General features: G+C 41.2%; 1 protein-coding gene and 1 long non-coding RNA gene across 5 annotated transcripts in view; one reads left to right on the forward strand and one right to left on the reverse strand.

Moving 5' to 3' along the window:
* The window catches only part of spns2 (spinster homolog 2 (Drosophila)), a 62187-nt gene that overhangs the window by 23700 nt on the left and 21898 nt on the right, over nucleotides 1-16589 (forward strand). For all 3 annotated transcript variants that reach the window (XM_046039848.1, XM_046039847.1, XM_046039849.1), the window contains 3 exons: nucleotides 10155-10291; nucleotides 13838-13989; nucleotides 16015-16081. In XM_046039848.1, coding sequence (XP_045895804.1) covers nucleotides 10155-10291; nucleotides 13838-13989; nucleotides 16015-16081 — 356 coding nt within the window. The remainder of the gene's footprint in view (nucleotides 1-10154; nucleotides 10292-13837; nucleotides 13990-16014; nucleotides 16082-16589) is intronic.
* Nucleotides 817-12991, reverse strand: LOC123963199. Of its 2 annotated transcripts, none has more exons than XR_006823138.1 (3): nucleotides 12927-12991; nucleotides 12168-12251; nucleotides 817-947 (listed from the first exon to the last, which is right to left on the reverse strand). It is a non-coding gene; the product is annotated as an uncharacterized LOC123963199 (long non-coding RNA). The 2 variants fall into 2 exon arrangements; XR_006823137.1 differs by lacking the exon at nucleotides 817-947 and adding an exon at nucleotides 6225-6336.

Consider the following 16589-nt stretch of genomic DNA (forward strand, 5'->3'; position numbering starts at 1 on the left):
TGATTCCCAAAGCCAAATAATTGCATTGCGATGGTGTTCAGCAGCTTCTCTCCTACTGAGACAAGAATAGAACGATGACCTGATGATGCATCGACATCACAGCGTGTGTATGTGTGTGTATGTGTGTGTGTGTCTCCATCTCAGGCTGTTTTTATAGGCCATGTCTCGGAGGAGGGCAGCTGTTGGCCGATGATTGGCACCCTGCTCCCCATCTCCTTCCCCCTCACTTCCTGTCGACTAACCAATAGCACTGCTGAAGGGTGCCAATCCTATCAGGATTTTAAGGCCAATTAAATGTCCTATCTGATCATTTGCTTGATCTTGTGTTTAATTACCACAGAAACAGTGGGAAGCTGGGGGTATTGTGGTAGAGTCACAGATTTGAAAATATAGGTCTGTTATTTCATCATCTTTTTTAGTGAGAGAGAGCAAGCATTAATGGTAACACAAATTTATGGTGATATTTTCTCCTGCTTCTCCGAAAAAGAGGCTAAACACCAATCGATTGGCTGACGCCACGGGAGGCTGCTCCGCTCTTTCTGCTCCGTGTCACATCAACAGATCAATTAGAAACACACCAACACACGCACCAGCACACACACTCCACACCACTCCTAGTCAAACACCTCAGCAAGTCAAGGTCAAAGCTAGGGCTGCGGTTCGCTCATTTGGTCAGTTTTCATTCATTATTAAAAGAGTGTGTATGTGGGAGCAATTTGCGCCTGCATGTGTGTGTCAGACCTAGTTTTCACATCCCATTAGTCCCAGTTACAGGGGTAGCACACAAGAACACAAACACAGACAAGCTGGGTCCTCTGTCATTTCAGCTAGGGCTTGTGATCAAGTTGCCTGCCCCTGTATTTACTGCCTGAAAATTGCAGGAAAGTGCTCGAGTGCTCCGCTGGATCTCCCCTCTGTGCCATGTCACCAGCCACAGCAAAGTATCCCTGGGAAAAAAATAACTACATGTTTTTATTAATGCTGCAGCTTGGATCACAGTCTGGAACTCACTACTGTTTCATGCTTTCAGAACCCAAGTGAGCACCTTTCTTTATTCTTACCATATGTGTTTGCTTATGATATGTGCTGCTAATGTGCAAAACATGATGTTCCAGTGCACTCTTGCCAGCCCTGCCTGGTATTTGTAGCAGCGTGTAATTCTCCCCAGCTGCAGCGCTCATACTGAGCAGGTAGCTAGAGATCTGCTGCAGCTGCAGTGACGAGCTATCAGCTCTCATAGTAGCTGAAAGATTTAATAAAATAAAAAAGGGTTTAAGTTGGCATTAAGGTAGCGCTTGATGGCAGCTTCTGCAGGAATTAGCTGCAGAGTTTGACAGAAATAGGCGCTAGAGTGCTGCATGGGTATTTCCCAGGCTGCAGGCAGTGCTCTTCAAACAGAAGCCAGCTCATTGGTAATCCAACACGGGTGAAGTCTGAAGGGAAGGGTTTCAGAGAGAATTAGTGGTGATCAGAAATTTGAGGAATGCAGAGGTGTTTGGGGCGTCACATGAAGGGGAATCTAGGAGGCAGAGATGTATGAGAATGTCTCAGTTAAGATGTATTGGTCGACTCTGGCGTCCAACTCAAACCAAAGTTATGTGTCACACCCAACACAGGCAGTCCCATTAATCATTAAAGGAAGAAAAAACAACAGGTATTGCACACCTCATAGAAAGAAAACAACACACTGCTGCCATAGCGCACCAGACATTGATTGGTGATTGATTGATTGACTGAAAGGAACTTCTGCTCTTAATTTCCTTATTGCACTCTTTGTTGTAGTGTATTTCTTCCTTTTGCAGTCTATTATCAGTCTGTAGCATCAAGATCAAGATAATAAAATATATGTAACATCTCATTCTAACCTTTGTAGTAATGCATATTGATTTTTTTTATTCCTATTTTATCTGAGTATCATAGCGAGCTGGCAGAGAGCAGAGCAAATTATTCTGCTCCATATGGACACACAACAGTCTTTTATGAGACCCAGAACTCTAGTAAACAGCATTAGATTTAGTGTTGTGTTAAAAATAAGACATCAGAGATGGTGCAAACCTCCATGCTGCATTCAGTTAAATAAATACATGCTGGTAAGTCTCCATGGCCACAATACGGCAGTGAAAATACCATGCCATTTCAACCTCTGTATGACTATAATTGCACATTTGCTTTATACTGATTAATTGTTGTCTGTAATACCATACTGTAACATGGGTAATTAGAGGATCTGCTAACCACACATTAAAAATCTATATATAAATTACACACATAATAACTGTGTTTCCATCCAGTGTTCACGCTGTTATTTTTACTGTTACACTGTCTGTCTTCCATCCTGGAAACACTGAGGATTCTTCTACCTGTAAATTCACTCAGCTGCTTCACACGTCCCAGTGGAAAGCTTCAGGTAGTTTTCCATGCGTGGCTTCTGTAGAGACAGCAGGCTCTAATACCACAAGAAAAAAGTTTCTCATTTAGAATTATCACTGAAATGCTATTATTATGAAAGATCCATGCTGTTGGGAAAAAAAAGGCTACAACAGAATCTTGTTTTGCCACAGATTTAGTGGGTGTTGTCAAAGATGTGTCAGCCAGCAGCTCATGCCAAATGCACAGTAATGATAGTCCAATAGATTCATTTATTTGGTGTCTTTTGATCAGTTGTCTTTAACTTATTTTATGCATCTCTGTTGCAAAAGGGCACTTTTATGTGTAATAGACTATATGGTATTATCTTCCTTTACTGGGAAGGGTTACATAGGGTTGGAGCGCCGGACATATTCTGTGTGACGAGATCCTCAGTGGTATGTAGGGTTGGTAACCCAACCCTACATACCACTAGGTATTAGGTATTGTATTAGGTTATAAGGTTTGAACTGGTAACCTTAAGCGGGAATTATAAGTGTGGTTCTCACATTATATTTAAATGACAAATGTATTGTATCATCATTAAGGTGAGTCACAGAAATACCATGGTGACGCACAGAGATGTCGCTCAAAAATAGCAGCAGCAAAATCTCACAGTAACTGAATGGTTCGGACCAACTGGGCTTTAAAGCAGTAATTTGCACAATTGACAATTTTATTGTGAAGCAATAGCCTTTCAATAGCAATCAAAGCATTATGAAATTGATTAATTAATATGTATGATATTAGATTTATATATAGCCTAGACATATAATATACAAGAGCTACAGAGTTACAAAGCTGTTTTTACTGACTGACTTTACTCATCCATAGCTTACTCTTCATAAAAATGCCTCAGGTTGCTGCAAGCAGATAGCCTTGTAATGGCAGAAAGGGCAAATGCACAAAGGTGGAGTGGCGTGTTTGTGATGTGCTGAACGCAAACACCTAGTAGCACACCTCGCCCACAGCGAACAGGTCAAAGTGACACTTGCCGTTGCTGTAAATGGCACCAAATGACAACGCCCAGAGACATGTCCAGACCTGTGGATAGGATGTGCTTCTCCTATTCCTCTAATTCTGTCTCTGACAGCTGGCGGACATTCAAATTCCTTGAACTGGTGTCCTTTGGTTAGACTGACTGTCCTGACTGTCAGGTTTCACAGCTGCAAGGATGACAGAGCCTTCAGCTACAGTGGTAAATACGAAAATCTCAAACCTAAAAAAAACAGAGGGCAGGAAAGCAGGAATTGTCATAGATCCAAATTGATGAGATCTGGCTTTATAGATGATTAATTTATACATATAGGTACTGCTGAATGTTACTATTTTTACTTTGTTAAGTTTCTTTTTATTCATAAATAATTTTCATTTTTAATAAGAATCCAATGTGTCCCTGAAAACGTTTTTTCTTCCATTTTGCATTCTGCTTATGCTGCTCTGGACCACTGGATTTCTTTATTAAATGAAAATCGTTTTTTATTTTCAAGCAGGAGCGCTTGAATCTGTGACAAATCATATTTACTTCAAAGTCAAACCTCAGAGGTAGGGGGCACTTGAAACAGCAGAATACTTTCTGTGGATATTTGCATTGGTTGGGGATTAAGGTGCCTTTTTAACTAAATCTCTGTCAGTCACCTTCAAGAGAAATGTGAAATATTCCACATACAACCAGAGAAGTGTCTCAATGCCTTTATGTTAAAAAGATAAAGTGATCAAATGGGCTGCTGAGCATTTGGTATCCCACAGCCGGATGCAGAGCCTCACAGGTGCTCTCTTCAGGGGAAACTAGTGTTTCATAGGGAAATGTATCTGTTCAGGCTCAGTGAATATCAATCACACACACACACACACACATACAAACACAACATACGTGTGTCTGCATCGCCTCCTGATGCTCTATTCACAGTGGCATTGAATCATAGGGGGTGAGTCATCCTAGGTGGTTTTGTTCAGCTGGCCAATCAAAGCGATAGCTGGATGTCCTGTGTTTCTAGTCTCCCTCTGTATGTGGCAGGAGAACAGTGTGTGTGTGTGTGTGTGTGTGTGTGTGTGTTTGGGGGTCTACCAGTGGGTAGTACAGCTTTCTCAATCGTATTCCGTTCATGAGTTGAGTTACATTCAGTTTTATAACTTTCTGTCCAAACAGCAAGCGTCTGAGAGGCTCCACTGTACATGTAGGTACAGTATATGTACGTGTATATGTAGGGTAATTAATGTGTTTTGTCACTGTGTCTTTAAATACTAATATGTAGAGGTTATTTTACTGTAAAATGTTTCACAAAATAATATAAAAAAACAACAACTGCAGACTACCTAACTGAACCATAAGAAAGAGACATAATTTGACCAACCACTAATTTTATTCTTAGAGTATAATGCTTCAGCAATAAAAGGCTTTGGTACCAATTCACCAGGAGAAATACTTCATTAGGTCCCCCCGAATAATAAAAGATATGATGATTGTGTCGCAGGCCAGGCACCTTACTGAACACACATTTTACTTTTCTACTTGTCTTTTGCTTGTCCAGGGCCTTAGCCACATGAGAAAGAGGTAACCAGCAGACACATAGCGCGTGATTCACCTGTGTCTCACATCACACTGACAACACAGCAGTGTTACCTTTAAATACCTGACTCCAGTGTCTCTGGCATACCTGTTATTGTGTCTGCTTTTAGACTTCTCGCAAAGCCATTGTCCTTTCATGGAATGTGACTTAAATGTAATGGTAATTTGCTCGCTGAGAGATTGTGAGAAGTATGCACAGCATCTTATTTCCACTTTGAAGAAACACCAGAACAGGTTTCGCACGCCTACCTGAACCACATATAAAACTGAAATTAGAATTCATTGTATTATTTGTGGGGAATGTTGGGGTTATTCACTGGACTGCTGTTACCTATTCTGTCAGAAGTACACAGAGAGTTCTAGAGACTTTTGTTTTTCTGACTTCAAAGACAATGAAATAGATTAGAAGGAATAATGATTTATTCATCTACTCTATAGAGGCTGTGAAATACAAGACCACTTTTACGAGAATGGCCTCAAAGAGGTCCCTGTAGTCAGATAAGGTGACATTAATGAATTACTTTAATTGTTCAAACAACTCAGTAAGGTCACACTATTTACCGTGTGGTTTTGTGCAGTATTGTTATGAGTATCCATAATAATTTAGTCACAAATGTCCTTGCCATTAATTAACCGCTCAGCTTGTTTTCTTAACTTCTGCCGCTGGTGTGGAATTGACAGTTATTCATTGCAGAAGACGAGGGAGTTATGATATACATTTACATTAATTCTTTTAGCTGACGCTTTTATCCAAAGAGACTTAGAGTTACTATTTATGTCAGAGGTCGCACGCCTCTGGACACAATGGTAGATGGGTCACAGGGGGGGATTGAACCCAGGTCTCTCACACCAAAGGCATAATCTTATCCATTGCGCCATCACCACCCCATATAAGAGATAAAACAAAGAAATCTGTTTTTGTTAAGCTAATAACGGTGTATGTTACATAAGCCTAATGATAAACTGTCATCTAATCCATCAAAGGTTTTTTTGTTTTTTTTGTTTATTCCTAGATGCAAACAAAGGTGTTTCATATCAATTGAAGCTTCATAATAAAAGGAAATTCTTCTACTACACTGAAAATGCAGCATGAGTCAGCCAGTGCCCGAAAAAGTAGTCAAAGCTGACCATTGTTCTCTAAATGAGGTTATGAAAACTTTTCCTCCCCTTTGGCCTGCAGCGTAAACATCCACAGAGTATGTCTGCTCCAGACATCAACTGCCCACTGAGAGGGCTTTCCTGCTCAATATTTGTTACATTATGCACTTTATTTATGAGAGATTGCCATGTTTGGTGATTAGCCAGCGCTTATCTCTGATGCCACTGTGGAGATCACGCAAACGTGGACTTGTGGTGTTCCACTGCACAAACAAAAAGAAACAAAGAGACAATGGCGGTCAGCGTAGGAATGTGACTTGTGGGGACAGGCAACATTTTATACGTGTTTCATATTCAAGAGCTGTTTACTGTATGTCAGACAAACCTTTCTATTCATTACACTTTTGACCAGCTACTGTACCTGTTCAACAGAGCCATTTAAGGTGTATCATACCGCAAAATTTGAAATATCCTTTGCAAATTGAGTCATGAATAATTAAGCTTTTCCTATCAAGACTTGCAAATCTCATTGCTTGCACTGAGAGTTTTGGGTGTGACCTGGCATTGGTGAAGACGTATTGTTTGCCATGGTTTGTTTGTCCTTCCTAATAGGCCGAAAACATTTACTTTCTAGTCCATTCTTTCAAATGAAGCCAAACATACCTTACACTACGCTCCATGCGTAACATTTAGTAAACACATGATGCCTTTTCAAACCTTTTGACTTTGAAATAAATCCCATTAAAAACATGTGACGCAGTCTCATGGACAGGTTTTTGCGCATTCTGTCACTTTTAAAGAAAACAAACTGGATCCTTCAAAATGAGTTGCACACGGAGGAAGAAATCATTGTTTCCAAACATGACAGATTTCTTTATTTGGGCTCTTGTAGGTTTGACGCCTTTAAAGAAGACTGACAGGAGAACAGTGGCATCGTTTTCTAGACAGTCTTTGTAGTGACAGGGCATTTCCTGGGAGTTGAGGTTACATGAGATATCAGTGTGCATCCGGTCTCAGATACAATGCAGCTTGTTCCTACGCAATACTGTATATGCACAATTGGCTAATCTATACAGTGTAACATTGGATTAATTACTTCAAAATGACACCATAAAAGTTTCCTGTTCATTTTTGTAGAAAGAAAAATAACCAAGTGTGTGAATCCATATTGTCTTGGGTGGGTGTACCTGTCTGTGCTTAAAATAAAACAAACCTGACAAAATCCCCTTATGCCTCTTGTCAAGTAAAGAAAGCATTTTATTTGTATTTCAAGTGTGATGGTAATTCATCACCTTATCTTATTCTGTCTGTTCAAAGTAGCTTCTTGAGAACATTTGAGACATGAATGTTGATCCAAATGCTAAAGCTAAAAATGTTATTACAGACAACTGTTTTGTTTTTGCTAAGTTCTCTACCATGGAGGTGGTGTTTTGTCTTTCTCTTAAGTGCAAGGTCTTACACTGAAGCACACCAAACATGCAGGGTATTGGACCAATATAAACGCGAGGCTCCTTTCCCTTCCTAAGAAAGCAGCACAGTTACTGTAATAAACTGCAAGGTTAACACTAAATGCATGCGACCACACTGTCAAGACCGGCTGGCACTGCTAAGAGGTGATAATGAGCCTTAAGAAAGTGTTGTATCTTATCAACAAATCACAAAATAACATGATATAAGACACACAAAGATATAGTGATGTGAGGTCCTGCTAATGGCTTAGTAAAACAGGCCAGTTAATGATGTGATATGTATTTTGCTTAACAGTGAGAGTAATGATCTCTGGGCCCCTGGCTTTTAAAACCCACGTGGAACCCAGCTGGTGGTGGGTGATTGTGGACCTCTCCCTCATCTTATCTAGGCAGAACACCCTACTGCTGTGTGTGTGTGTGTGTGTGTGTGTTTGTGCATGAGGTTTCTCCAGCAGTGCTGTGGTTGCAGGGTGAGCTGATAAAGCCCTTTAGAGAGCTGGACATGCGCTGAGCAGTCAGCGGAGTCATATAGCATTACACAATAGACCTGCAGCACTTAGCCCCATACATGCTCATGATGGAGGCTACAGAAAAAGAGAGAAGGGGGGAGGGGGGTGCAAGCAACAAGAGGGAGAGGCAAAACAGGAGAGTAGTGAGACAGAGAGGAAGAATGGAAAATGAGCCATACTGTAGAGATGAGGTGGAAGAGACTCATTATTAGTAATGTGCAGATGAAGTAATCCCAACACTCAAGTGGAAACTGATTCACTGATAATACTTCAAATTAGATATAAATAAGATCTTAGATTACACATCACTTTCTGAAGTGGGATTTTTATTTCTCTCAAAATGACACAGTGAGGTCACACTGGAAGATATTCGTCTGTTACCATAATATCAGTTAAACAACAATTAAGTAGTGTTGGCATTTAAGTGTAGCCAGTATTAGTTTATTAATATTAGTGTTTTCAGTGAAATAATACAAATATGGAAAAAATAATTATTTTGCCTTTGTGGTGATGTAAAAGTCTAGTTTTTGTTTGTAGGTCTGAAAATGGGCCAGTGGTGTTGACTCCTTGTTTTGGAATTCATTGAATAACAGAATGTGGGAATCACTGGCGCTATATTGATTTAAGCATAGTGCATATAGTGCAAAATATCTATTGTTGTTTTTATTTTTTCCAAAGGTGAGAGAGGAAGACAACAAAAACTTTACATCATCAGTAAAACGAAATAAACAACTAAATAGCAATTTGTAGTGCAGTCTATAACGGACTTAAATACCTGGCACAAAGTAATGTAACATGGTTGATTTTATTCTATTTTGGGGTAACACTTCCCCCAGAATAGGGTCACAAAAGGACATCTTTTTCCTTTTGCTATCATACTATAATATCACATGTTCAAAACTACAGTTATGCTATAATCTGATTATTGTCCCTTATCCTGTTGGTTGGCCTCAGCAGCTGTGGGACTGTCATGCCCGTGTCTTATATAACATCCCCCTCCTCTCTTTTCTCTCTCATCTCCTCTCCTCCCTTCCTCTTCTGTATGTTTATGCTGATGATGTGTCAAAACACTCCAGCCTGCCTCCCAAGCTCCCCTCACCGCTGTCAAGAGTAACATCGCTGCCCTTTCTCCTCTGCAAAGACACAAAACTCGCTTTGAGGGCATTAAAAATTCAGGTCTGTTTGGGTTGGTCCTCCTCATAAATATTAACTAAAAAAGAGAACGCAGCTTAGTTGTCCAGTCAGCAGTGGGGCAATTAGGGGAACACACTTTAAGCACTTGTGCTCCTTTCACTGGGACATATGTTTGGTTGTAAGAAATTTAGATGGAGGAATTATTTATGGCCGTAAAGCCGCCACGGCCATCTCCCTGACAGAAAGTAGGAAAGAATCAGTGCTGGTATGTGATATCTTGCAATTAATCGCTTTGCTTCTGGTCAGTTTTATTGTAATTCCAGCAGTGATACATAAAGCCCTGACATTTTATTTCCTCCACCACCTTTTTGATTCTTTTGAACATATTATCCAGTCTCTGTCTTTTCTCTCCCTCTATCTCTTTCAACAGCTACTGTATTTGGCCACATTCCAACTGTAGCTTTTCCTGCAATCCTACTGTAGGGCACCACATTAGTACAACTCCTTTTCCTTGTCTCTCTTAGTACAAATTGAATGCTTTAAAACCCACATCACCGTTCACAGTGACATTTCCCAGTGCTGTATCATCTGGATTTAACATTCTTTTGCCAGGTTTCTTGTAGTAAATTTAGACGAAGTGTAATGGAATCCTAATTGGTTGGAGTTGAATGGAGGTGTCCTCTGGCAGTCCTTCACTGTGTCTCTGGCTGACTGGTATCACACAGTCAATCTGGGCAGGTCTGGGCTTAATAAGTGGGCCTGAAAGCTGAAATACTTGGCTCATTCCAGTTGGAATTTGAGGATTTTTACAGCAAAATGTAATGAAGTAACACATTGAAATGATATTGAAAATAGCAAAATCCAAGCAATACCAAGCCTGAAAAACAAATGTCTACATCAGTAACAGTCATTTTCCGTCACTATATGCAAAGTAACATTTTCTCTTTTCCTTTTTTTTTCCGTCCGCAGTCTTCATCTGCAGCTTCATGGTGGCAGCTCCCATCTTTGGTTACCTGGGCGACCGCTTCAACAGAAAGGTCATCCTGAGCTGTGGCATTTTCTTCTGGTCCATTGTTACTCTGTCGAGCTCCTTCATCAGTAAAGAGGTACGACATCGCATGTGGGAAACCGTAGAACACTTGCAGCTCAAGAGCTCCAGTATTATTCTGTTAGGCTGCCGTCTCTGTGACGCGGTCTACACTGATGAGCTAATTATTCCGTTATGGTCTGGATATGCTTGATTTTAAGGCTAGTGAAATGAAATGACACGCTCGTTAAGTCAGACACTCGCCTTTGTAGACATTCTTTATGTCTCCCACCCACTCTCTTTCTCTCTCTCACTGGCTACCAGCCAATCAACTAATGAAGGCCCATGCCTCAGACTTGTCTCAATTACAAAGCTTGAGAAGATAAGACTGTCGTTTCTCTGCCCCTTGACAAGTTGATTTAGATTTGATATCTCCAAAAGCTTCTGTGTGTTGGGCGGGGTTGGATGCATGAAACCATAACATTATTCTCGGGGTCGATGATGTGAGGGAGGGGTATCCCGCTGAGAGTAGCCATCACATTACAGTAAAAGGCTCTGTACATGTACATATGTGTGTGTGTGTGTGTGTGTGTGTGTGGAGGGCGCGGGCATCTTATCGTGTACATATATACAGACTGACAATCTGAGTGGATCGACTGGCAGGGATATGTGGCATTAAAAGCTACGTTAGTCCACTTTATGCAGCACATGGCACGTTTGCAGAGCAGCATCATGCAGTCCTGCAGTGTCGTCTCTCCAGTGAGTAAGCCTGTTCACTGCCGTAGCTCTTCAGCCCAGGGCTGTGCAACGGAATGACAGCTCAGAGATGTTGATTGTCTCAGGAGGGCGTCCTTTGACTTAAATCGCTTTTAGACATGTCAGCTGGGAGACAAGATGGCAGCCATTTGCCTAAGCAGGAAATACATAGCTTATAAAATGAAATTAAGGGCCTCTTGCCCTCTGACAAATGCTACAAAGGCCGCTGACTACTGATGAGGAAATGGGGAGTGATCCTGCAGTCCTTTGCCCCAAACTTTACCTTCATCCTCAAGACATGTTCCTGAGTGTGCCAGTCAAGTGAGACAAGAAGAGAAGGCTCTTATGCAATAGCTCCACGGCACTGTCACCATGAGAGATGAAATGACGACGTGACACATGATGAAATGTTAACGAGTACTTACGACTGAGTCCTATCATTACGCATTTAACACACTCTGGGGCATTTTGGAAGGTTTTGCAGCAGATAGGAATTCAGATCTTATGTAATATAAATTTGCCGCTGCCATAAAGTGAAATTGAATCCCTTTTTCTGCGTGACCACAACAGATTATCGTCATAAAACGATCACTAGGTCGTATGAAATTTGAAACACATTAGAGGCAGTCTATTTATGATGTTATGCAATGGAAAGCATGTCTCATTTCATTCACTTTCATCTCAGGGTGAGACAAGAATAATGACCGGTGAACTACTATTGTTGCAATAAAGCCTGGCTGCATCGATTGATTGTCCTTTATTCTTTTTAGGACAATTTATAATTGTTTGGATGATTGTCATCTTTTTAGCTGTAATATTTTTTGTGTGACACCAGTGTAAATGTTGAAAATATACTGCACTCAGATTGTGACTCTCAGCTAAAAGGCAGTTTCAAATGTGAGGTTTGAGCTCATGGTGTGACCTATCAGAGTAAATATAGTAGGGCATGTTTCTCTATAATTAGTATAAATTTAAGAAATTAATTATAGAAAACCTCATAGATAATATGTACTGAAGTGATGATATCCATTTAGCATGCTGGCATTAGCATTTAGCTCAAAGCACTGTTGTGTCTATGTACGAGCCGGTAGAATGGCTGTAGTCTTGCGTGAAAAAAAGGTTCAAAACAGTTGGAGTTTGTAAATTTTCCTAAACCACCTTATTTTCTTTTATCTCTTTGTAGTCTTCACTTTCCAAACCTCATTTTTGTGGCGCTTCCCTGGCATTGCTGCTTTGTGTTATTGCCGCTGCTCCTAGCATTTCTGTTCCAAGCGGTGATGAGTCTGGTGACCACATAAACAAAAAGAACTGCCATCATGATCCCACTAAACGATGGGCCGTTAAAAGAGGAAAATAGACTGACTGTAAATCATTCAAAACAATGTGACAAACACAAAGATATACAGCAGTGAACGCTCAGTGGTGAGCAATCATAAACACAGCAGTTGACATATAACACAAAAGAAGAAGCAGCGAAAAAACAGTTGAAGGCAACAGTTAACATATAATTGAAAAATAATATGGGTAAATACCACAGCAGGACTTAAGTGTCATCTTACAGTGAGGTGTGTGTGGTGTAGTCTCCAGAGGATGTTTGATGGCCACGTGTATGACCCCGTGACATGACATCCCATACACAAGCATGAAGCCTGGAGTGATGGTGGTCTTCGCTCTGCTACTGCTACCTACAGCGCCTTCATTAATCTCTTTTTACTGCTGACAAACCCTACAGAGTGTAACCTTATCACACTCACATACACACCACAGTCTCACATCATCAGGTACCACCATGTGCTGGCATATAAAGGAATATATCCCGCATAATGTAAAGAAATGTGAACATGAGAAAAAACAATAAGGGATAAAATGCCTACAGTATATTTCACCATGAAAAACAGTTGCAACCTTAACAAGTTGTTCAAGTTCTACATGCAACACACTTTTCTCATGATACTCACAGACAATACGGCAATTAGTGGCCAATATTTGCATTTTGCGTCATTCCAGTGTGTGGGGGGAACCAGATTTCTTTGCAGCTTCACAAGCAGACATGGGAGTCCGTATCCAGTGAGTAGTGGTTGCCATGGAAACAGTTAACAATCCAGCTGCCTACACAGGTGCCCCCGCAAGCGTGCATGCTCCTATTAAAGCCTTTTAAGTACTCATCTTTGCATTTAGCAATTTATTACATCTGATGGAAGATAATATGCCGTGGTAATTTAATACAGCTAAAAATGATTAAACACATTCAAATGCTCGTGTGACGCAATTTCACAATTTCAAGTAAAATTCATGTGGTTGATCACGAAAACCTCCAACTTTTTGGACCATGCGCAACAAAATCCCAACATTTCAGTGTGATAGCCTGGATGTGGGGTTGAGCTTGTGAGAGTCATCACTTACTTGTGATGTCGTGTACGTGACGACATCACAAGTAAGTGATGTGTGTTTATTCATAGTCCAGTCCTGTACGTCAGTTTCAGGAGTATCTACCTCTGATGAGATGTGTCAGAAAATACATGGGACTTTTCAACCTGCGTTAGAACACTGAAGTGGTGAATCATTACTGAATCAGTAAACTTTAAAGGCTGAAAGCTAGTAATTGTATCTTGTACAGTATGCACATTGTGAGACTGATTGTAACAGTACAGACATTTTTTTGATCTGTTACTGAATAAATATTCCAAGGGATAAAGGTATGGTTAGACTGATATCTGCTCTAATGAAAAGTTGGAGGAATATAAATTTTGACCAAGAAAATGGTCGTTTGGTTGACATTGTGCTCTGACAGAAGGTTTCTTTCTTGAGCTTGATAACACAAGTCCTATATCTTTTTTCTCTCTGTCTCTCTCTTGTCGTCTTTCTGCAGTACTACTGGCTGTTTGTGCTCTCCAGGGGACTGGTGGGTATCGGAGAGTCCAGCTACTCCTCCATCTCTCCCACCATCATAGGAGACCTGTTCACTAACAACAGCCGCACCATGATGCTCTCTGTCTTCTACCTGGCCATCCCCCTGGGAAGGTAAGAGCCAGACAGATCCTGTATTCTTGAAGCAGACACCGGGAAACAACAAGATATATGATTTATTTTGGGAGATGATCATGTGGATGTTGATGATACTATAGCTTGGTGATTATATTAAATCCGTTAATGATTTCATCTGATCCAGTCAGTTCTTCAAATGTTAAATACAAAGCTACCACGGAATCAGGAGAATTTGCATGGATAATTGAAATTATCCTCACATAGAGAAGGTCGGGGGTTCTTTGTGGCTCCTTTTTATTTCAGAAGCAGCCACATAAAGAGCTCAAGCCCTCTGCAGAAAGAAAAGTAGAACTAACAATTGGCTGTGCGTAGATTAACGGAGGGTGGGAGGCTTTTTGGAGATGTGGCGTGGGGCTGTGGGAGTGGGAAGCTTTATTAAGCTCAAATCTCCAGCCTTTTCAGTTCATTCAATCAGAAAAGGGGCCACAGGGAGACAACAAACAAAGCCAAGTAATAAAAGATGAATGTACCGGTGGATGCGGCGCAGGAGCCACTTGAGGTTTACCGTTATATGCAGTCCTTGACAGCGTGTGTCAGATCTGCCGCATGCTGTGCTTTTTTCCAGCATGCATCCTGGAACTGCAAAGTAAAGAGGACGTGCCGCAGTCTCTCCAAACCTGTAAACATTAGCATTACACTAAATGTCTGTATGACATGTCTCTTAAATTTGTTGTTGCAGAGGAATCCACTGTGGTTATATAACTAATTTTGTGTACTAATAATATGAGTTTTTAATGGCAGACAGGAGACAGTTGGACAAACGAGGTAAGGAAAGACTGAATTGCCCTCTGAGCTGCCAAAATGTTTGGGTCACAGTAAACTGCCCGGCAACTCAAGACAATAGAAGGTAAAAGAGTGGGCCGCAGTATGGTGCAGTCAAACATCCTATCCAGTCCCCCGCTTGTCTTTACTGAGGTTGTTATGAGCGTTTCCAGGAAATGACCTCAGGAATTAGACCGGATTCACAGGAAATGGATTCCCCTGCTCCCCCACCCCCTCACTGGCCCTTTTTTTCTCCCTGTAATTTTTAAACTTGGCCGCGACGCCAGTGTTTGATGTGAGCGTATTTTTCATCGTTAACTTTTATTGTTGGTGTTGACATTTCCAAACACTCTCTGGGTGGACTCTGATAAGATTAGCTGTTAGTCACTCACTGGAAATATCATATGCTGTCTGAGCCTGTTTATACTGCCCATGTTATTTTTGGAGACCTAATCATGGAAGTCAACCATAGACTGTTTCCCCCTTTACTCTGACTGTGTGTATGTGTAAAACCAGTTAAACATGTTTTGCCTCTTTAGCAGCCAATGCTGATAAGAACCAACTATAGAGTCATTACATTTGATCATCAATCTTACTGATTATTTAAACAATCATTTCAGCTCTAGTTCAGGTCATAACTATCAGTCTTCTGCCACTCACACCTTCAGTTTACTATTTGAATCCTTTCTGTCCTTTACATGCTGATGCTATCTAGCAGCAGAGGCTTATCACAGCATAGGGGCACCTTTATCTGATCTGATCAGATATAGCGACATTTCCCTCAAAGCATTTCACTGTTTTTTCCCTTTATGACACACAAAACACCCTTTTATTCAGGTAAAATGCGTGAAATTCCATTACACTGAGACACACAGCCTTCGGCCAGACAACCAGGTCAGTACTGAGCTCTGTTTGCGTCTGACGTGACTACATGCTCAAATCACACATCTACAAATAGACCAACTAGCCAAGTTGCTATGGGTACTTTGATCAGTTACACTGTCATAAGCTGTCAAGTACCCAAACACACACAGTACCCACTCAACACAGCTTTAATCACACTACCAACAGGATGTGTGTAGTGTAGGTGTAAGCTTATGTGATAAAAATGGCTAGCTCAGGACACTGACTAATACTTTATTAATATATAACAGACTGACAAAGCTCCGTGGAGCAGGTTCAGAGCAATGTATATAAGGTTTTATGTTGTTAATACGCAGTTTTTCTGTCTCTCTGCAGCGGGTTGGGTTACATACTGGGCTCCAGCGCCAAGGTGGCTGCAGGAGACTGGCACTGGGCACTGAGGGTAAGGGCATCATCATCATCATCATTCACACAAACATGCACTCAAAGACAGATGAAGAGCCCCTCCTGCAGGGCTTCATGACAAGGCCTGTCATTTGATCTGGGGTCAGTGGGGTCAGTGGTGGCAGAAGCACTAGAGGGGACACACATGGCTGAACAAGTGGTCCGGTCCCTGACATTGTAGGGAAGTGACAGAGCAGAGAGAGCTAAAGGCTCTCGCACACATCCACATCAGTAGTGCTGCCTGCAGCCTCCCACAGAACCCTTCCTAAAAATGTTTCTAAAAATCCAACTCACTCAACATCTTCTGAGATGCGTTCCAGCCGTATGTCTCGGTGGTTCAGTTCTGATCCGATGGCTACAAGGGAAGTGAATTTTTGTTAGAGATCAAGGCTGATGCTAGCTTTTTCTGTCTCAGTCGATGTAAACACATTTATCTTTCATTACACTTCCTGCCGAGGTCGTCCCCGGTGAAGCAGGGTCAGTGTCGGTGAAAAAACAAGGTGTCA

Source organism: Micropterus dolomieu, linkage group LG23 (assembly GCF_021292245.1).
Source record: "Micropterus dolomieu isolate WLL.071019.BEF.003 ecotype Adirondacks linkage group LG23, ASM2129224v1, whole genome shotgun sequence".
Classification (NCBI taxonomy): Eukaryota; Metazoa; Chordata; class Actinopteri; order Centrarchiformes; family Centrarchidae; genus Micropterus; species Micropterus dolomieu.